Consider the following 23,903-nt stretch of genomic DNA (forward strand, 5'->3'; position numbering starts at 1 on the left):
GGTTTCAGCATTCTTATTTGCTACGTTAACCAAAAAAAAAAAAAAAAAAAAAACTCCTTTTCAGCGGGGGTCGCCGTATCCACCGAGGACCCAGACCGGTGTTAGATGTCTGCCGACGTTGTGTTTCCAGCGGTTGAAGAAGACAGACTCATCGATTTCGACCATCTGGCCTGCTGGGCCTCCTATCTGCCGGGGATTCCTGAGAAAGTAATCCCGGCATATTATATCTCGCAGGAAATTCTTCCAGTCCACAATTGTGTGGCATGAGCGCAACCCTCATTCACGCTGGAGATTCCTAGTCGCCGCCATCTCGAACGCTCATATCGGAATTCTCGTTTGCTGCTCGATGCGCATGCACGGGCGTCGAGTTGAAACTAAGTGCACAGCGTTTTGATTGGCTGATGACCATGTTTTGTCAGACAGCAGCAAAACCCGAGCTGTTGACGTCATGCGTCGGACAAAGCCGAGCAAATGCTGAGTTACGTCTGGTTCGTTAAATGCACAAGTACTGAGATAGATGTTAAAAATTTTGTGAAAATAAGAATAAAAATTTATGTTTGCAAATTTTAAGATGCAGATAATTTGTATTGTTCAGAATATTGTTTACATCTTGGACATTAATTTCACAATGTTTTGACCGAATGTAACTTCTAACTTTCTTCAGGTACATGAATGGAACCCTTTTTTATTAATTAAATTATGTGTTTGTCAAGTTGGAACTGATTAAAAAACAAAGTGAAACAATGTACAACAAAAACAAAGATATATAAAACTGACAAAAGTTTTATTTCATAGAAAAATCCATAAAGAAAGATGAGAGGAAATGGATGTCTTATTGCAAAACGTGCTGATGCAATGTGATGCAAGTAAAACCGTTCTTTCACTTGTGTCGGCAGAGCCATGACTTTATTTATTGTAATTCATCGAAGAATCTTGATTTAATCGATGATGTAAGGTTAAATGTTGATAATAGATGAAGAAAGATGTTTGATGAAGATCAATTTCAGCTAACAAGTAGGTCCAAGTTTTTCATAGGACACGCGTGTCAACGTTAAAAACTTTCTGTTTATTGTAAATCCTTAAAAACTCTGCCACATGGTCCTTGATCCAAAGTGGCATAATTTATGTGATCATTCCTCCTGTTTTACGATATCCATTTCAGAGAGACATCATATATTTCGATGAAGGAAACTGACATCTGTCATCTGATTGGTTCACGGCTCAAACAAGGAGGAAAAATGAAGAAATGAAAGTTTTTGTTTATTCACTTCTGTTTTTCTCCAAGTGATGATAAACAAAAGATATAAACGCTTATCTCGATGATGAAGAGATGCTCATTTGTTCGAACTAACTTACCTGCTCTCTGCATACACCTTGATCCAAAGACTAAAGTTATTTCCGAGAGAGATGACAGCAGGTAAAACTGCACAGCACGTCAACAACATTGCAAAATGGAATGTTTCTGATGTCTCGCTGAATGATGAAGAGGAAAAAAAATCAATTATAAAAATCGAAATTAAAATAACTTATTCTTTCAATACACACACAGATTATACAAATGATATCAATACACACACAGATTATATAAATGATATCAATACACACACAGATTATACAAATGATATCAATACATACACACATTATACAAATGATATCAATACACACACAGATTATACAAATGATATCAATACACACAGATTATACAAATGATATCAATACACACACAGATTATACAAACGATATCAATACACACACAGATTATACAAACGATATCAATACACACACAGATTATACAAACGATATCAATACACACACATATTATACAAACAATATCAATACATACACTGATTACAAACGATATCAATACACACACAGATTATACAAATGATATCAATACACACACAGATTATACAAACGATATCAATACACACACAGATTATACAAACGATATCAATACACACACACAGATTATACAAATGATATCAATACACACACAGATTATACAAACGATATCAATACACACACAGATTATACAAACGATATCAATACACACACAGATTATACAAACGATATCAATACACACACAAATTATACAAATCATATTAAGTAACGGTTTTGGGTCTAACACAGTGGTTTGACGTGTGTTGGAATCTCGGATGGAAATCCCATGTGTCGATAGCCCGGGTTTAGGAATTTCAAAGTGAAATTCTCCTTCCAAACGCAAGTTGTAAAATAAAATAAAAAAATATGCCGGTTATAACGATATCACAACCAAATAACATTTGCAAAGGTTCGAACCAGCATTATCGTCATGAAACACCTTAACGACATTCACGGTTAATAATTAGAATAAGGCAATAAAAACGACGATAACACAATCGAGTATGAACTAAAAATACATTTATTTACATGAGTGTAATACACGTGAATGCAAAAAAAAACAAAAAAAAAAAAAACAATAATGCAAATGGGGGTGCAGACAATATTATGGGTCGAGATGGGGGGGGGGGGACAATAATAAAGTTTGTTCATGGGGATTATTGTCTCTTTAACCTTCCTTTTTTTTTTTTTTTTTTTATTGAATGAAAAGAAAAATTTAGTCACAATTATTATTTAGAATCACACAGTCACGTATTTCTTCTTTCTTTGCACATGGCAAAAAGTCAATTAATACATAACATGAATGATATTTTAGCATAAGAGACATGGGAGCAGGTTGGGCGGATTGGAGTGAATGAAAATTGATAAATTCTGAGCATCGTTAACACAAATGTCTTTTCTTCTTCGTCACCGTTCTTTTTTTTTTCTTCTTCTTTTAATATTATTCCTGACAAGTGATTTTTAGCATAAGATTCTCCATTGGTGGGATATTCATCTCCAAGAATAACATTCGACCAAGGTATATCCACACACAGAATATGCAAATGATATCAATACACACACAGATTATACAAATGATATCAATACACACACAGATTATACAAATGATATCGAATGAAAATGTTATAAGACTATATATTGAGTGTGAAAAATGTTGGTGCTTCTACAGAATTTAAACTAAACCAATGTGATTTGCATAAACAACTGGAAAAATGTTGAGTCAAACCGAGCTATCATCAAACAAACCGAATTTTTTGATGAAGGAAAAAAAGATTTTAGACAAAGATAAAGATGCAGCTCATATGTTGGGTGACTATGACTTCCTAAGTATACCTAGTATAGAATTTAATATGGTAACCATTAATCATAAAAATAAAATAATAAATATATGTTGTAATTAGTAGTAATACATATTAAGAAGTCATATGACTACACATCTAAATATTAAGAAGTCATATGACTACACATCTAAATATTAAGAAGTCATATGACTACACATCTAAATATTAAGGAGTCATATGACTACACATCTAAATATTAAGGAGTCATATGACTACACATCTAAATATTAAGGAGTCATATGACTACACATCTAAATATTAAGAAGTCATATGATTACACATCTAAATATTAAGGAGTCATATGACTACACATCTAAATATTAAGAAGTCATATGACTACACATCTAAATATTAAGGAGTCATATGACTACACATCTAAATATTAAGGAGTCATATGACTACACATCTAAATATTAAGGAGTCATATGACTACACATCTAAATATTAAGGAGTCATATGATTACACATCTAAATATTAAGGAGTCATATGACTACACATCTAAATATTAAGAAGTCATATGACTACACATCTAAATATTAAGAAGTCATATGACTACAAATCTAAATATTAAGAAGTCATATGACTACACATCTAAATATTAAGAAGTCATATGACTACACATCTAAATATTAAGAAGTCATATGACTACACATCTAAATATTAAGAAGTCATATGACTACACATCTAAATATTAAGAAGTCATATGACTACACATCTAAATATTAAGAAGTCATATGACTACACATCTAAATATTAAGTCATATGACTACACATCTAAAACAAGCATAGGATTTTTTGCCTGTACCTATCTCTTAGAGATGTGCTAAAAGCGTCGAGTGTTATTTTGAATCCTTGCTGGTGGATTGTTTCAAGTTTTTTCAAGTATGAAGGTCTTGCTGCTTCATATATAAAGGTTACATAGTCCAACTTGGATCACACTATCGATTGATACATTTTAATAGCATTTAAAATCATTCTTTTAAAGAGCTTTATGTAAAGATTGTACTTATTAAAACCATTCTAAACTTCTTTTGTGATTGTAAAATAAAAAAAAGTTAGGTTTACTTTAAATTAGTAAAATTTATATAGTTTTAATTATTGAGGGGGGGGTAAACGTGCCTTGCCAAGAGTAAAAACTAATTTGCAAAGTTTATCTTTACTTAAACCTAAACGTAGATTCCATGAACAAAGCTCCTCTTTTAGAACTGTACACCTGTGGAACTCTGTTCCCTTTTCCTACTTTCCAACTGACTACAACATGGTCATCTTCAAATCCCACATCAACAAATTCTTGATGCGCCATCCAATTAAATAATCCAATCTACCAAATTTCCACTACAGCATGTTCCCTTCGACCTCTGGGCCTTGATAAGTGGTGATTCCTTTGTAAAAAAAAAAAAAATCCTTATTTGCTCCCCAATCAGTGTGATTTACTACTTTTAATAAGTTCATAGTTTTGTTTCATTTTTCCATTAAGTGATATAGGGGATTGAAAGTTTTCGCTCAAATATAATTGCTAAAAATTTATATTCATCAACTGCTTGTATTTGATTTTTGGAAGAGGAGATTTATGCAAAGTTTTCAACTATCATGTTGGTTATGCCTTTTTAGTGAATATCTGATTGTTTTTGATGAACTGGATTGTTATTTTTTCTTTTATTTTTCTGATCATATTCCATGCATCTTTCATCTTTGTATTTAGTTTGGATATACCAGGTGTTTTGTTTTTATTCTTTAATGCTAGGTTGGGCTTTAGTTTTGTAATTTTTTAATTGATTTAAATTTTCTGATGTTGGGATTTGGCATTTGTGGATAGCTTTTTTTGCAAACCATGGTTTATTGGATTTAGGATGCTCGGGTTAGGGTGTTGGTAAAGTAGGTTAAGTGATCATCGTTTGCTTGTGTTATCAGAAGAGATTTACATTGTTTTTAAAATTTTCTCAATTATCATTTCTTTAGTTTATTCGAGAATTGTGTACTGATTTTCCAATATTATTGAGAAATGGTCACTTCCACATGTATATTTTCAATTGTAATCCAAGTATATGAATATATCGCATAAACTAAGATCCATACTTGAGTAGGTTTACATGTGTTGTGTTGTTATAGACATAAATTGTTTTGATTTATTATATTTTCAATTTTCCTTTTTAGTTTGTTTCTATGCTTGGCCATATTATATTTTGACTATTCAAGTCTTCCAATATTTGGTTTTGGGAGTTGATTAAATTGTTTGATTCGGTTTCACTGGGTGTGTCATCAGATGAGCATATTGCGTAAGTTTTATGTAAGGTTACAAAGACGACAATTGCTTGCATAGTTGTGTTCAGATTAATCTGTCTTGGTGGGATTTTACTGCTTACTATTATTCTTGATGCCAGATGCTGTGGTTGTGGATGACGAGTTATTTATGTTTATGTTGTTTTCTTTTAAAAAGGTTTTTTATAAAGAAGTGATAAGATGATTAGTAATAATTCATGGGGGCTTGCTCTTAATGTTCCATTGTTTGATTATGTTTGTATGGATTGCTAATCAATGGGTGTTATAGGTTTTGTTGCTTACTCTGGTCCATTAATTTTTGTTAGTCATAAGTGTCTAATTTTTGTTCTTGTGTGTCCATTTCCTCAAATCTGTCTTGAATTGTGACTTTTGGACTGAAAGTCAAACGTGATTGATCTATTTTGGTTTTTAATTCTTTGTTGGATGACGGTTTATTTCATTTCCCATTGTGGATGTTTGTTTATGTCTGTTTTCTTTTTTTGTAAGAAGAATTGTTTCTGTGGGTGTTGCAATATTTTGGGGGTTTTATGAGTTTTTTGAGTTTTGATTTGGAAACTTTGTTTGGTTCTGTTTATATTCTTTGTTACATAATCTTTACTTTCAATGTTAGAATTTTTTATAGCTTTTTTTTATTCTTCCATTAGTGCCTTCATTTCATCGAATGGTTTATTAATATCTTCAAGTTTAATGAATTTGCTTTTGTGCTCTGCTTTTGGTTTAGTATATAATATATTATACTGTGGGTTTTCTTTTAATTATTTCAGAACATCTTGTACTTTTAACTAGATTACGGTCTTCTCAGAAAGTTATATTTTTTGTATATTTTTTTTAGTGAATTCTTTCTTCCAATTGTCACACTCTTTTGAATTTGTATTCTGGTCTTTTTTGGCAATTAGTGTATTTTGGTTATTTTTATACAATCTGTAGTATGTCCCATTATCTCCACAACTCATGCATACTGACAGACATGTACAGTAGTATAGATATTGTCTGTATCACTGGCAGTTGTGGCATCTGAGTAGATCTGGTATGTTAGGTTTAGTGCTTTTTTATACCCTATTTTAATGTTATTTGGGATTTAGTGAGTGTTAAATGTTAGAATGTAGGTTTTTGTTTGTTGAAACATCTCTAGAGATTTCTTCTACTAGTAGAGTACCATTTTTTAATCATTCTTGGTGTGATGTTTTCTCATAGAATTCCTTCTATTTTGAATGGAGATGCCTTATTTATTAACTCTTTCAGTCGCTTCAATTATTATGAATGAATGAAAACTTTAGTTTTTGTTTTTTGTTTCTCAGTCTGCTCTTGTGACATCTGAGACTTCGGAATGATTTCGTTTATGAGGCTTTTTATATATTTATTGTGGATAACTTTTTCATTCCTCCTGCTTCCCACCCACTTCAGAGTCCTATATGGGAAGTGTTGGGAGGGGGCAGGTATATTGCCTATCTTGAGTCTGGGACATTTGCAGCACCTTAAATACAAAAACTCAATGATCAAGAAACCATAATCTCCTTGAATTTGCATCAAGCAATGAATACAGTTAATATTAGAATTTATTTCTGCAGGAGTCTTATTTTTCCTTGTACTTATGTTTATTCCCAGCCCGATGGACTAAATTAATCGTTTATTTAAATGGTATTACTTGCACAAATACAAGTGTTGAAGAAAAAGAAACAACGAAACACAAAAAATATGGTTGTTAATAAATATGCAAAAATGTCAATTTTTTAACCAAGATTTTCATTCGAAAAAAATTGGGAAAAGTTAAATATGTAAGGGTGATAACTCATTCTTTACTATAATTATCTCCCATACATTTTCAGGTTTTTGTGATAAGTCAAAATTGTTTCCCTTATTATAACAGGGTTCTTTCAAGCATTATTCAAGTCAGGTTTTGTATGGCATTTCTGGAAAAGATTGTTTATGTTTAATATTTGCTTATGAAACAATGAAAAGTCTATAAGTTAAAGAGTTGGAGGAATACTATGAAAAGTAAAGATCAAAGACCAAAATGCTGATCAGTGGTTGTAGTGTTGAAAATTCCTGGCAAAAGAAAAGTTCCTCGGTTGAGTTTGTGGATCAATTTTTTATAAGACTTTCAAGAAATGACAATCAGTTGGTGTGTAAGAACTGCAAGATAATGAAAATAAAAATTCAAAACACAACGCAAAGTGTATTTCTTGTTTTAATGAATTTTTCCCATAAAACTATCATTTACACATATATTGGTTTCAAATACACTAATTATAATATATAAAACAAATATATATAAATCTACATTAATTATAACAAAACATAATATATATAATATTAAATTATAATTTATAAAATATATAATATTCATATTGTAAAACTAAATATATATATATATATATATATATATATATATATATATATATATATATATATATATATATATACTAGCATTTCAGCTCGGCGTTGCCCAGGTATTTGGAGGTGTGTGTTGAGCAAAAAAAAAAAAAAAAAGAGGTAGTAAGAAGGCAGGCTCGAACTCGTACCGCAAAGGAGGAAAAGAACGGGAAAAAACCTGACGTCTTTGCTGTTACAACCACTGCCAAACCAGAAGTGAGGTAGCTAGACAATTGAAAAGAGGGGATGACTTTCAAAAATATTGGTGAAAAAAGCGGCCCACTCCCTGTTGAAAAGTGCCCAGTTGAGGGTGAAGAAATTAATGTTTTTAGCCAATTTTTCGGTATTTGTCGTCTGAAGGGTCGAGCTTTAAAACGATACTGATATTGTGAAAATCTGTTGCCTCTGTTGAAAGTTTTAGACAGACATGCAAACATACATACATACATTTATATATTGGTAGCTCAAATTTTCAACCCAAACCGATGAAAAAGCTTGCCCTATCTCTAAATACCCTTTATGTAAAATTTCAAATGTTTAGATCAGAAATTGTCTGAGTAATTTGGTAGAGACCGCAGAGGCCAAATTTTAAAAAACTTTGACCCCTATTATGATCCCTTAACATTTATTGTTTTAGGCTCAAATCCAGTTATTAAGTTAGATCCACTGTTGCGGGGGCCGGTCGTCCGGAGACAATCGACCCAACAACTAACAAGGTAGACACAGGCAGAAAAACGGTGAATAGGCAAAGAAGAATGACAGACACAGGAATGCTTGTTTAAAGGACGAAAAATCGCCCTTTTATTTGTAAAAAACAAAGGATGTGTTCAATCGAGAGTCCTCATCCTGATCTTGATTGGTCGGCTGGACATCAGGAACAAGTGACTTGCCCTAGTCTGGATTAGTCAGGGACCGGGGGCCTAGACCCAGGAGCGGTCTAGGAATGGCGTCCGGGACTGGAAAAGGAAGGCAACAGACTGTGAAGCAGGGCCAGGTGTTGCAAGAAGGAATCTGGGGCTGCAGACAGGAGGTGCAGGAAGCTGGAGCTGCAGGCAGGAGATGCAGGAAGCTGCAAGCTGCAGGAAGCTGGAGCTACAGGAAGCGACAGGCAGTAAAACAAAGGGGAAGGTCTTTCGTAGGAACCTAGCCCTGAAAAGGGCTCTTCAGATTACTGTTGCGGCTACACTGCGCTGTGGTCAGGAAAGGCTAAACAGAGTAAACAAAGGGGAGGTCTTTCGGAGGAACCTAGCCCTTAAAAGGGCTCTTTGAATTACTGCTGTAGCGGCTGCTGGTACTGGAACTGGAGTTCGAGCTGCTGCTGCTGCAGCATGAGATCCTACGGCCGTATTTGGATCTCCTGATTCAGGGGGACTCTTAGCCCCCTAGCTGAACTGCCTGATTTGGCCAAGACGAGCCGTATTCATGTAGTCAGCGTGATATCAGTGTGGTCGTTTCGTGAACACAAACAAACGATTCTAATTAATTTTAGACGGAAATTTATGCAATCAAAAGTAGATTGTGAGTATTGATTCCATTTAAAATTAATTTTGTCTAAAGGATAAATGTTAATCGCCTGTTTTAGTGGTGTTTTTTGTGATATATTTAAGTCACAATTTGATGATGAACGGGAGAAAGAAAGGGTGACGGAATTCATTGCAGCCAGATCTGTTCGCTGGTTTCTACATTCATGCTCTCGCCGTGTTGTGTTTTAAGGTAAGGGAAGGCGCAGGGGCGCGGAAGGGAGAGAAAAACAAAGAAAATATTGAAGCGGTGATTTCCACCATGACACCACATCCAAGGAACCTATATCTCAAATTTCAAGTGTTTAGACCCAAAATTGGCGGAGGAGTTTGGTAGAGTTCTCAAAGGTCAAATCGTTGAACTTTGACCCCTTAACAGCCAAATTTCTGGCTGAAAACGGATTACAAAGATTTTCCCAAATCTCAGTACTCTGTATATCAAATTTCGAGTCTGTAGACTGAAAATTAACAGAGTTATTGTGAAGGAAAATGTACACAGACAGACAGACACATTCACTTTTATAGATATATAGATATACAGTGAATGACGCGAAAATTTATCAAGAAATAGTTACTAATTTAACAATAACGAATAACTTCAGAAATTGGAACCTTTTAATGCATAACAAGAATTATATAATAAAAACGAGAATAGCCGGAAAAAAGTATTGGACACATTGTTTTAAATTATATTTTATTATTATTATTTATAAATAATGCTGGAAATTGTTATTTGCATTTTAATTTGCCGACACTATTAAGTTTCTCGATTGTTGTAGACCATACTCTATGTCGTTGGAAAGTATTGGAACACGTTAGTCACCAGTAAGCCATTACGCGTGAAGGTTCTCAGGACGAATAAACGTAAAGAACTCTCTCAAGTCGTCCGTGATGAGATTATTGCCGAGTACAAGAATGGAATTGGTTATCGGCATATATCTGCTCAATTCAAAATCCCTGTAAGCACCATAGGAGACCTTATTAGCAAATGGAAGGTGCATGACTCAAGATGTCGGATCGAGCAGTGAGAAAGATTGTACGAAAAGTTCAGCAGCAACCGAGAACCACACGAGGCGAACTTCAGAAAGATTTGGAAAAAGCAGGGATAGTAGTAATGAAACCAACAATTAGTAATGTACTCAGATGCGACGGTCTTAAATCGCGTACACCTCAAAAGACACCATTACTAAAAAATGTCATGTTAATGCTTGTCGGGAGTTTGCAAGAAACCACTTATTGAAAACAGATGATTACTGGAAGAATGTGATCTGGTCCGATGAGACGAAAGTGGAACTTTTCGGCATTAACTCTGTACGTTGAGTATGGAGAAGAGATGGCACAGTGCACGATCCCAAGACCACCCTCCCACTGTAAAGTTTGGTGGTAGAAATGTCATGCTCTGGGGATGCTTCTCTTCAAATGGTGCTGGGCCACTTCATATTATAGATGAAAAGATGAATGAGCCAAATATCGGGAAAATAATCCCTTGCCTGCTTCCAATGCGTTAGGTATGTGACAGGGATGGATCTTTCAACAAGATAATGATCCCAAACATACTGCTAAAATAACCTCTGATTGGTTCGTACAGAACACAATAGATGTTCTTAAGTGGCCCAGTCAGTCCTAAGACTTAAATCCTATAGAAAATCTATGGAGAGAGCTCAAAATCATGGTCCACCAGCGAGATCCACGTAATATTCAGGATTTGAAGAAAGTATGTGTTGAAGAGTGGGCCAAAATCTCGTCTAAACGTTGTCACAAATTGGTTTCGTCGTATAGAAAATGTCTCAAAGCTGTAATAGCCAATAAGGGGTTTTCAGCTAAATATTAGATGAAATTGTGTTAGTGTGTCTAATACTTTTTTCTGGCTATTCTCGTTTTTATTATATAATTTTTGTTATGCATTAAAAGGTTCCAATTTCTAAAGTTATTTGTTATTGTTAAATTAGTAATTATTTCTTGTTAAATTTTCACGTCATTCGCTGCATAAAAAATGTGTTAAATAAAGAATAATGGGATGTGTCCAACACTTATTTTCCCCACTGTATATATATCAAACATATATTATAACATTAAATAATTATGTATCAAACATATATATTATAATATTAAATAATTATAATACATAAAACACATAATATAAACACATAATATATAAAAATTATATTAAACATATATGTTTTGGTTTTGTTTAACGACATATCAACCCTTTTCAGGTTATCTAATGCCAAACCCAGAATTAAAAAAAAAAAATATATGTATTCAAAGAACTTTATGTCTTCAAGTATCTATTCTGTATAGTTCAATAGTTTTGTTTGTTTTAATATCTAACGATCTCTTTTTTCTTTAAGTCTTTTATATCCTCAAATATTCATAAGGTTTAGTTGGGTTGTTTCAGAGAATAATTTATATTTTTGTAAAGATCCTTGTTACTCTTAAAAAAGATAATATTTCATCCAAACAGTTGTTTTTGAAAAGTTTCTTCATGCTGTTGTGTTTGAGATATTGTTTTCTAGCATTATCTAGAGTTCTACATTCCACGAAAAGATGTTTAATGGTGCAAGTTTTCTGGCAGAATGGGCATTGTGGTTGTTGTTCTTGTTTTAGAATGAAGGAGTGTGTGAGTTTTGTATGGCCAATATGGATTCTAGTTATAACGACTTGTTCTTTTCTGGATTTTGGGGGAGTTTGTTTCCATTTTTCCAGTATGGGTTTGATTTGGTATAATTTGTTATTTGTGTTGTTATTCCATTGTCATTGCCATTTTGCGTGAATTAATTGATTAATTTTGGGGTTGAAGTCAGTATATGGTATGTTTATTGTATCTGGTTTTAAGTTTAGAACTGATTTGGCTGCTAAGTCAGCTCTTTCATTTCCTCTTATCCCAATGTGACTTGGGATCCAACATATAAATATTTCTTTGTGTTCGGATAATGAATCAATTCTGTTAGTTTGATGATTAGAGGGTTTTCAAGTTTTTTGTCATTCAAAGATGTCAAAACGGAAAGTGAATCTGAAAGAATTAGGAATTTCCTATGTTCATCTTTTTCTAGAATGCTGAGTGCGAGGTCGATGGTACATATTTCGGCAGTAAAAATAGAGCTTTCTGCTGGAAGAGCTTTTTAAGAGTTTTTCATTCGACACGGCAGCACATGCCACTCTATTATGGTCTTTAGAGCCATTGGTGAAAATAGATGGTCTGAATATTTCAGGAGAATATCAGACTTTTCCTGGGTAGATATTAGGGTGGGTTTTCGCTTTTGGGAGCTCATTTAAGTTTAGGATTACTTTCGGTTTTTTGAGTATCCAAGGTGGGGTTTTAGGTAGTATATGTTCTTGGATATTTTCTACTGTCATTTCTGATTCCTGCAGTATTGCTTTCATTCTAAGACTAAAGGGCTTTATAGCCTTTCTTTTTGCTTCAAATGCCTCTTTATATCTCGGATTGAATGTAGCTTCGTATGCTGGATTATTTCGTTGTGCTTTTAATTTAGTGTAATATTGTGCATCCAGTTTTTGACTCCCTATATTTATAGGTATTTCGTTGGCCTCTGCATGGAAGCTTTCAACTGGAGACGTTCTAAAAGCACTGAGAGCTAATCTCAGTCCTCCGTGGCAAATTGGATCTAAAATCTTTAGGTAGGATTTTCTGGCTGATTGGTATATAAAACTACCATAGTCGAGTTTTAATCTAACCAAAGTCCTGTATAATCTCATTAATGTTTCTTGATCGGCTCCCCATTCTGTATGGGCTATTACACGTAGTAGTTGCAGTCTTTTGTTGCAACTATTTCTTAGATTCTTCAGATGGGGGATGAATGACAGTTTTTTGTCAAATATTAGACCCAGAAATTTGTGTTCTTCTACGGTGGGGATTATTGTTCTTCCGAGCTTCAATGTAGGATCATTATCAAGTTTTCTCTTGTGGCAGAAATGAATGCATTTAGTTTTGGATTGGGATTTTCCATCGCCCATTTGTCTAATTTATTTAAGCAGTGTTGGAGTTTGCGTTCGATGGTGCATATATACCTTGATCTGCAAAACATCAGTAGGTCATCTACATATAAAGATCCATCTACACCAGGGTTCAAACATTTTACTATGCTGTTCATTTTAATATTGAACAGTGTCACAGATAAAATGCTACCTTGAGGTATTCCTTCCTCTTGATTTGTGGTGTCTGAGTAAGTAGTTCCAATGCGGACTCTAAATTTTTGGTCCGATAAAATCCTTTTATAAATTGTGGGATTTAGGAATTTAATTTGTTGACATAATTTTCCCAACACTCCCTTTTAGCTGCTTTTATTACCCTACGAGCTTTAGTTCTATTTAATTTGTATATTATCAGATTTGAAGTGGGTTGTTTCTGAAATTTCTTCAGTGCAATTTTTCACAATTTGATGGATTCCCGATATTTATTGTCAAACCAGGGTCTGTTGTACCAGTTAGATGCTGAAGTTTTAGGGATGCATTCATTTGCAATTTCTACTAATGTTTCTGTGAAAAATTCTACGGTGTTGTTTGTCTCTGTATCATTCAACTTATGTCTACATTTTTCTTTGTATAATTGCCAGTTGGCCTTATTTAGTTTCCATCTGGGAAGTTTTTCGCTGTTGAATTCTCGAATTTCTATCACTGGAAATGATCACTGCAGCAAGTGTTGTCATATACTTTCCAGGTTAAGTCCATATATAGTGATGGATCACACGGGCTAAGGTCAATGGCTGAATGGTTTCCACCAGTTGGGTTGATGTGTGTAGGTGTTCCATCGCTGAGGAAGCATATATTGTTTTCATTGATAAATTCTTCCAACGTTTTGCCCTTTTTATTGGTGTCTTTACATCCCCACAGTATGTTATGACTATTGAAATCTCCTAATATGGTGAAAGGTTTGGGTAATTGATCGATTTTTTAATCTCATTTTTATCTATGTCATCATTTGGAGGTATATATAGTGAACATACCGTCATTGGTTTATGTAGCGTGGCACTAATAGCAATTGCTTGGTTGTAATGTTTATTTTGCTATGGGGTATATCGTTTCTGATTAGAATTGTTACTCTCCCGGAGGCCCTGCCCCCAAAGTTATGAGTATAATTAAAAATTTTGTATTTGTTAATATTAATGTTGTCTTCTAATTTCAGAAATATTTCTTGAAGACATACTATTGCAGGGTGTTCTTGTGTTAGTAGTAGAAGTAGTTCATTCATATTTGTTTTTAAACCGCGACAGTTCCACTGGATTATTTTTTGTTTTTTGTTAGTCATTGGTATCAGATCTTCGGTCTTCTATTTCCATTTCTTCAAATCTGTTTTGTGTTGGGATTCTTGGTCTGGAAGTTGAGCGTGATTTGTCTAGTTTTCTTTTAGTTTCTTTGTTGAGTGGAGATTTATTTCTTTTCTCTTCATGGGCTTATTTTGATATCTGTTTGATTTTCCTCTGTAAGTGGAGATGTTTCTATGGGTGTTGTATTTTGGGGTTTTATGGGTTTTTTTGGTTTAGTTTTAGCTTGAGAGTTTTGTTCAGTTATAGAATCTTTTTTTCATTGTTGAATTGTTTTATAGTTTTTTTAAATTCTTCCATAAGTTCCTTCATTTCATTAAGTAATTTAATAATATCCTTGGGTTTAATGTTGAGTGAATTTACTTTAGTTTGTTTACTTGGTTCGGTAGTTTGCTGAATGTTTTTTTTTTATTATTTCAGAATATTTTGCATTTTCTTATACTTTGTGAGCTTCTTGGAAAGTAATATTTTTTGTATATTTTGTTGATTTCTTTTTCACTCTTCCATTTGTCGCATTCTTTTGAATTGGCGCTATGGCCTTTTTGGCAATTAGTGCATTTCGGCTCTTTTTTACAATCCGTATGAGGTTCATTATCTCTGCACCTTATATATAGTGGAGGGCGGGTACACCGGTCCTGATAGTGTCCGTATCTCTGGCAATTGTAACACCTGAGTGGGTTTGGTATGTAGTGTTCGATGTTTACCATTTCATACCCTATTTTAATTTTGTTTGTGATTTGATGAGTATTGAATGTTAAAACGTAAATATTTGTTTTTATTATTCCGCCAAGTTTATTAATTTGGACTCTTTTAACGTCAGTGACATTTTGTTTTTGTAGGTTAGTCTGAATTTCTTCCAAAGGGCACAGTGATAATTCAGTATTACTCCTGATTACACCTTTGCTAATGTTCAGAGATTTGTGAGGGTAAATTTTAACTTTTTGATTGTTAAAACGTCTCCATTTGGAAATTTCAACAGCATATTTTTGGTTTTCTACTTCAAGAAGTAATGTATCATTATTTTGTTTTTTTACCATTTTAAGTTTGATGCTAGATAGAATCTTTTCAATTTTGAATGGAAATATTTTGGTTATTGGTTCCCCTTCAGTTACTTCTATAACTATGAAGCGGGGAACATTCTGTTTTTTTGGATGAAGCTCTGTTTCAGAGTCAGAACTACTGACATCAGATACTTAGGCGTGGTTTCTTTTTTTAGGCTTTCTGGTTTCCATTAATATATTTGGTTTGTTTCATTTTTCCTGCTCCCCACCCGCCTCGGAGTCCTATGTGGGAAGTGTTGGGGGGGATACCCATTCATCCCCAACTCAACAGGAATACAGGAAAAGTATACTCATCTTGCTGGTGGATTCAAGCACCTGTGGTTCTTCAATTTCTTTCTGAAAGCCTCGTTTTCAGTAAAAATTTTAGTTTTTCAGCCATGTTTAGTCCATTATTCAACAAGTTGATTGACCCTCCAGCCACCGCTTACTAAATCAGTTTATTGTATAGTGTGGGAAGTGCGAGCATATTTTCTTGTTATGTCTGTCTGATTTAGGGCTAGACATGACCAACCGATTGATTTATTAAATTATTGAATTAGTGAATTTTCAGAGTGAACGGCTAAGGAGAGAAGGGTGAAAGAGAAGGGCACAGGTAGCCCCATTAAGGGACTTCTACTCTCTGCAGGGGGGTAGTCAGCATATTCTGATGCCTTGCCGACAGGGTCAACTGGAATCTGATCAGATTTTGAAGTACAATTTTTTAATAGAATATATTTGTTTTTTTTTTTTGTTTTTTTTTTTTTTTTCTATTTAACCCATAGTTGGGACCCTAACAGGTACTACCACTCCGGGTCAGAGTGGACCTGGGAGCAATGGCAATTAAAGGGTGGCTCCACGCTCCCCAAAGCCCACAAACTGGGGCCTCACCATCAGATATAGTTTAAGGTCATATCCAGGACCGGGAAATAGGGAAGGAAAAAGAAAGGAGGGGGGAGGGGAAGGGGCTGTTGTTTTTGTAGAACATAATTAAGTTTTACAAAAGAGAATAGAAAACAAAAACAGAAATCGATGTAGGTGCATTTCGTCTCAGAAAGCCAATAGGCAGCCTGATCTAGTAGCACCAGTGATATAAATATATATATATATATATATATCATAATATATAATAATTATAATATATAATAAATATATATTATAATATATAATATATATAGTATATAATAATTATATAAAACATCATATACATATTAGAATATATACATAATAAATATAACAATATATAAAACATAATATATATATTAGAATATAGAAAACGTAATAAATATAACATAATATATAAAACATAATAAATATAACATCTATATATATAAAAGGCAAAATGTGTGTGACTATTTCGTGTATGTCTCACACAGGCTTCTTTCGCACACGCTCCCGGGTTCGTTACGATCGCTTACAACTGTTTATATAGGTCCTATATAATAATATCTACGATTTAGGAAAGTGCGTAGCGTATAGATTTATTTACATCGACTTTTACAAAATTATTGCTATTTTGGCTTCTCGCATGTTGATTGGGCTTTTTCGTATAAAAACCGAAACTAATTCAAAGTTAATAACGAACAACGTGTTCTCGGCATTGCACCGGGAAACGTCCGGAAGCAATCAGCTTTCATCAATGTGGGGACAAAGTCCTCTTATCTCAGAAGTTGCTAATCAGATGGTTTCCCCCTCCCCAACATATTTTGGGGAAAAAACCAGTCACCAAGTTAACTGTTCTATTTGACCTCAATAATTAGGTCAAATAGAAGCATCAGAGTTAACTTTTATTGCTGCCACCTGTCAATAGTTAAATAAATAAATTTAAACATGTTTCTTTGCATGTCGCAGTGGCCCATTGGTTAGTGTTGCACATGTTTTTTAACACTTTAATTTCCAACTTTGCCTCAAGGGTTCGATCCTCATACTCACGTACTAAAACTATCATTCTCATTTTTACTACTCACTTCTCTTCCCACGCGCGAACAAACGATAGTGAGATGAACACACATTTCCTTTTCTTTCTACAACACCAGTCCCGCAACTAACGATGGTTACACCCGCGCGGACATGAACACATGTTATATCTAAAACATTCATTCTTTCAACAGTAAATAAACGACACGTTTATCTTATCCATCAATTGAGTTTTTGTTTCCTTCAATTTCATTCATTTCATTATTTTCTTTTGTAATGGGATTAGGATTTATATATCCTAGTCCTCTACACTTATCATCTGAGGTGCCTCCACTGAAGAATGCTGACAAGGCTGCCCAAGCATCTTTTGCAGAATGCTTCTCCTCTGCGATGCTGATTTTTCAATTCCACTTTCAGACACTTGTGTCATATCTTCTTGATGTATAAATGCTTAATCCTGACCTTATTACATCGTACACATCAATTCCCACAAACACATTAGCGGGAATCTCCACATAAATATTTTTTTCTTACATATTAATGATTGTTACTTTCTAGATTTGAAAATAACACGCAATCTCTTCACCTTTTTCATATCTTTGGCATTTCAAAAAAAAAAAAAAAAACATTTATTCACTCATTTATAATGAACTCTTTTTTTTACAAAAGATGGAATATAAAATCTATATGTAATGATATGTTGATCTACATTTTCCGAAATTGTTTCAAATTGTATTTTCATGATGTGAATTTGTGAACAAATAACTTACGTGAACAAAGGGGCACCAAAACAGACGGCCAGAAAATGGAAGAAAAAACATGATGTGCCGAGGATAAAAAATCCTTTCACTGTGGCCTGAAACAAAAAAAAAAAAGGAAAAAGTAAAATGTAATTATTTATGATATGGAAATTATATCTTACTCCACTCATGACCTGTTTGGGTCATGTATTATGAAATATTTGAAAATACCAAGTTGGGTTACTGCTGCTGCTGATAAACATTGCCACAGATCAATATATTTGTGTCAGTATTTGTCACATGTATTATGAAATATAGAATTTCTTATGATTTTGGTGGCGAATCATGTTTTTACAAAAATAGCATTAATAAGCTGCCTTTTCCAGACTTTTTTGTACAGGCATTGAAAATTCAGTATGTCATTGCTATACATCTTGTGAGATGACTGACCAATTTTTATGATTTCAGGTTCAAACGAACAGCTACAGCAGGAATTGAAATACATCCTACTAAAGCCTGATTGTCACAGCTGGTGAATTTCAAAAAATATGATGTGGATGTGAGGACACTAGAAGAAAGATTCTGTTTTAAACTTTGAAAAATGCTACAGAAATGTATGGAATGCTTCAGGCTGATTTTTGACCATTTTGCATAAATCGAGCATCAGTTTTTGAGTGGCATAAGAGATTCAAGGAAGGCGGAGAGTTTGTGAGGGATGATGAGAAGTGTGGGAAGAGTAAAGAAGTCAGAACAGAAGAGTTGATTGGCCAAATAAAGAATTTCATGGATAAGGACTTGTGTGTCTCTAAAGACAATAAATGCACAGTTTGATGTCCGTGTGGACGTGCATATGTGTAAGATTTGCATCAAGTTTGTCCAGATCGTGCTCAGAGAAGATCAGAAAGAAAGACGTTGTCATGACAACAGGGAGTTGGTCGAGCTGATTAAATCTAATCCCGCAGTTCTTGATGCTCTGGTAACCTATGATGGAAGCTGAATCTACTGCTATGAGCCAGAGACCAATAGACAGAGTTCTCAGTGGAAGGCTAGACAGAGTAAATCCACCTAGAAATTTATAATGATCCCTTTTTTTGACAGCATGGGCATGATCTGCATGCAGACAGACAGATGACAAGAAATATTATGTTGAGGTTTAAAGGTAGTTTAGGAAGAGATGTCATCGAATGAGGCCAGCACTCTTCAAAAGGGGTCATCAGCATTTCCAATAGGATGATGCAATAGTCCACAACTCCATCCTTGTTACAGATCAAGATGAGCATCAAGACAGTTCCTCACCCTCCCTCTAGTCCAGACCTTTCTTCCTGTGACTTTTGGTTATTCTTTAAGCTCAAGGAAAATCTTAGAGGCTGTCATTATAAGACAATTGAGGAGATGAAAGAGGCTGTAACGAGGGTCACACAAGAGGCTGTAACGAGGGTCACACAAGAGGCTGTAACGAGGGTCACACAAGAGGCTGTAACGAGGGTCACACAAGAGGCTGTGACACGCTCACACAGGAGGACTTCCATGGGGCCTTCCAGAAGTTGTTGGAACGGTACAACAAGTGCATTGCAGCCGGAGGAGATTACTTCAAAAGGGACTAAAGTTTCATATGTGTACTATCAATAAAAGTGCTTATACAAAAAAAGTCTGGAAACTTATCGAAGGCACCTCATACTTGATTATGGTCACCGATCATCAAGACAGATCAGAGCCCTTATATCTGAGTGTTTGACAAGAGACTAGAAATCCGGGCTTTGGGCCAGAAACTGCAAACCTGGACTTTGAACGAGAGCCTACATATCATGGCTTTGAGTCCAAGACAGCAAACCTGACAAAATTTAGCTTTAATCATTCTGTAGACAATAAATTGACTTTTAACAGTCATATCACATTGATGTTGTGCACATCGTTTTCTTTTTATTCTTTTTCTTTCATATTGCCACTTGGAATTAGAATTAAAAATGGTTTATGATTTATTCTGACTTTTAAGTTAAAATTAAATAGATTTTTTTTTCTTGTCTGAATTAACAAAAAGTCAGTTTCTATTCTAACGCTCAACCCCAAAAACAAACCGAAATTATTTTTCTTCTGTTTAGAAGCTAAAGTCAAGTAATATGGTTAATTTGTGGTCATAAACCAAAGAAAAAATTATGTGTTTATTTACATCAGCATCCATGACTGCCGATATTGTTTTGTAAAATCGAGTAATAAGTTTCATCAGACGAAAGGTGACCATACAAAATTAAACAACAGAAAATTAAAAAAAAATTTTTTTTAACTCAACATGCTCAGCTGCAATAATTCGATTCAATGATGAGTTTGTGTCGAATCTTCAAAATTTTACATTTTAATTTTCTAAAAATGAAGATTGAGGAATTTTAAAGAAGTTTATTTTATAAATAAAGTATATTGTAATCCCTCCACTTTTTTCTTTGCAATCCTGGACTTAGGGTTAATGCTTGGATTAATGAAAGGTATTTTTTGTTTATCTTTTCTAAAATAGATGCTATAAAAACAAATAAAGTACAAAAAATATTTTGAACTATTCATTAAGTACAAGCTAAGTCCACGATGGCAATACAAGAAAAAAAAGAAGATACATATCTCTTATTATTATTATCATCATTATACTATGTGTGCTATTAATGATTATGATACTATTAATCAATGCTCATTTTCCTAAAGCTTTTTTTCTATATGCTTTATTAAACAAAAAATACCCTTAAATATTCACTATTTCTAAGATGGAGCTATGTTTGAAAAAAAAAAAACTGTTTTGTCCTAATTAGCCATAATTTATAATTAACTCAACAAGTTACCGATATCACTCTTTCTCATTCTATATTGATTCAACCTTTCTCTAATATTTTTAATATTTTTTGTGAGTATTTAAAGAAAAAGTGATGTTTTTTTGTATCAGATTATCATGTGTTTGTAAACACCACAAACACATATGTAATTCTACTTGGCAGCAAACACATATGTAATTTCTATTCTTGGCAGCAGCAGTAGCAATGAACGTTGTTATTACATATCAACTTTTCGTTGGACAAAACTTCCACTCTGAAGTTTCTATCAGCCAATCAGAGCTGTATACAGTATAAACAACTAAACATACTTGTCTGTTCTTCTTTCAAAGGCAACACGAGTTGTCATCATATATAAAAATAAAAATATGGAAGGATAGAGATTTGTTATTTTTGGTTCTGTAAGAAATGTCACAATTTACAAATTAGAATAAATAGGGAAAGTGGCTGTGACTCAACACGTCATCTTTAATCTATCTTTAAAACTGAAAGTAACATTGCACAACCTCTTTTAGCTTTACCATATTTGGTACTTCATTAGATTAATCCCGATATCTATAAAGAAAAAAAAAACTTTATTATGTAACTTTACCTCACTTGCGTACCTGTTAGGTTAAAAAAAAAAGACCGTATGCCAAAATTTACTCAAATAATTCCAGTAATTTTATTTAAAAAAAAAAAAAAAAAAAAAAGAACGAAGCATGTAAATTTTAAAAGATGAGGAAAATAATGGCTTTGTTAACTTGACTGAAATAATAAATAAATAATAAATAAATAAGGCTGAAAATGTTCACCGATAATTTCCATCAATAAGATTTGATTTTATTTTTTAAAAAGAAAAAAATACTGGATAAATCTGCACAATTTTTGGTGTACTGTTTTTAACCTAGCAGGTAAGTACTTAATAAATTTTTTGTGCTATTAGAAAGACAAGAAAATAATATTACAAGAAAATAAATTTCTTGTCACGAGCACTAATAATATTACATATAGAGATTAATCTGCAGAATTACCCAATATTTTTCCAATTTGTTGTATCGCCGTTGTCATTAGGATAGACTTTACCTTTGCGGTCACATAGAGTTTATTTGTTTTTGATAAATTATTTTTTTTTTCCAATTTAACTATGAAATTCAAGAACTGTTCACATTTTTTAAGCCAGAAAAAATAAAAAATAAAAACAATAATTACAATTTTTTTAAAAAGTAAAGTTCTTCTTCATAGTTCCCTCTATATTAAAAAACAAAAATAACGAAAAATCTGTATGAAGTGTTATTTTTGAATAAGAAAATCAAATTATATAAGTAACTAAAGAACGGCGGTCTCGTCAATCATTTGAAAAAAAAAAAAAAAATTCGGTAATTGTGGCCTGGTAGACCAACACAAAATCTACCTTAAAAAAACTTGACTCTGAGGATTTTCGGGTGTGCTGAAAATGAATATCGCATTTAAAATTGGGGCCGACAACTAGTTTTCATAATACTGTAAAGATACTTTTCCGCATGTTTCATGTAACGTGATAGCCATAATTGTCCAGATTTGTAAAAATTTTTATTTTCTTTTAAAATGACGACTTTTGTAGGGTTTTGAGTATGCTGAAAACACACTTAAATTTCCCACAAATAGTTTTCTGCATATTAAGCAATGTAATTCTTTATATTAAAGTGATGGCCATTGTTGTATCGCGTATATTTTTTCGTGTGTGCAGAAAAAATATATGCGCACTAATAACAAAGAATTACATTGCCTAATATCTGGAAAACGACTTATTTGCAGAAAAATTTAATGCGATATTTTATGTTATATGTGGTAGCCATGGTTGTACGCGCAAATACTTATATATATATAATAAACTATTTGATATTCTGAAAATACGTCGTTTTTAACAAATATGACCGCGGCGTTACATTATTACATGAAACATGCAGAAAAATATCTTTTCAATATCGTGAAAACTAGTGACCGAACCCAATTTTAAATGTGATATTTGTTTTCAGCACACCTGAAATCTGGAAATCAAGTTTTTATTTTTAAGTTTTTGTGTTGGTTTACCAGTTCACAATTACCAAAATTTCAAGAAATAAAGATAAACAACTGAACAATAATTCATATTATTAGATTTTTGTTGTAATGCCTACGAATTCCCATTAATCACTTCAAAATTATGGTGTTAATGCACTTACTGATCCACGCTATTTTTTAAATCATATTTCCAAGTTTAATTAAAGTCGTATGATATGTTTTTTTATTCAATTGTAAGGTTAAAGTACAGAATAGGTACAAAACACCTTCCCCTCCCCATGTTAAAAATGGCTTTTTAAATAATAATGTTATTATTTCAGCACGGATAATTGGGGGGAATTTTTGACACCCCTAACAGAAAACTGAATAAAATATAAAAAAACTCGTAATTTCTCTTTTTAATGTGGATTATTTATTTTCTGTATATTCCAAAGTGGGTTATTTATTTTCTGTAAATTCCAAAATAAACTAAAGTTGTTTAAAAAATAATAGAAATATTTTTTATTTTTAAAAAAACAGTGTTTACAAAATGCCGGTGCGCTTTCATGCAGCCATTTTTTTTTTTACGTAATGAAATCAATTTAATTTTACAAGTTAAATATTTTCCAATTTTTAAACTTTAAAAATCTATAAAAATTTTTCTTTTGGTTCAATTTTTTCAATATTTTCAGGCTCAATGTGAAATTTTATGCTCTTTCTA

The 23,903-nt window shown here is 33.2% G+C and overlaps 1 protein-coding gene across 1 annotated transcript in view; it reads right to left on the reverse strand.

Moving 5' to 3' along the window:
- LOC145268753 (GPI ethanolamine phosphate transferase, stabilizing subunit-like) overlaps positions 1-23,903 on the reverse strand; it is a 46,002-nt gene that overhangs the window by 19,916 nt on the left and 2,183 nt on the right. Inside the window, exons 2-3 of the mRNA XM_080124348.1 lie at positions 18,402-18,487; positions 1,357-1,473 (exon numbers count right to left, since the gene is read on the reverse strand). Of these exons, the coding sequence (XP_079980474.1) occupies positions 1,357-1,473; positions 18,402-18,487 (203 nt within the window). The remainder of the gene's footprint in view (positions 1-1,356; positions 1,474-18,401; positions 18,488-23,903) is intronic.

Source organism: Euprymna scolopes, chromosome 44 (genome assembly GCF_053919585.1).
Source record: "Euprymna scolopes isolate OS-2025 chromosome 44, ASM5391958v1, whole genome shotgun sequence".
NCBI classification, from domain to species: Eukaryota; Metazoa; Mollusca; class Cephalopoda; order Sepiida; family Sepiolidae; genus Euprymna; species Euprymna scolopes.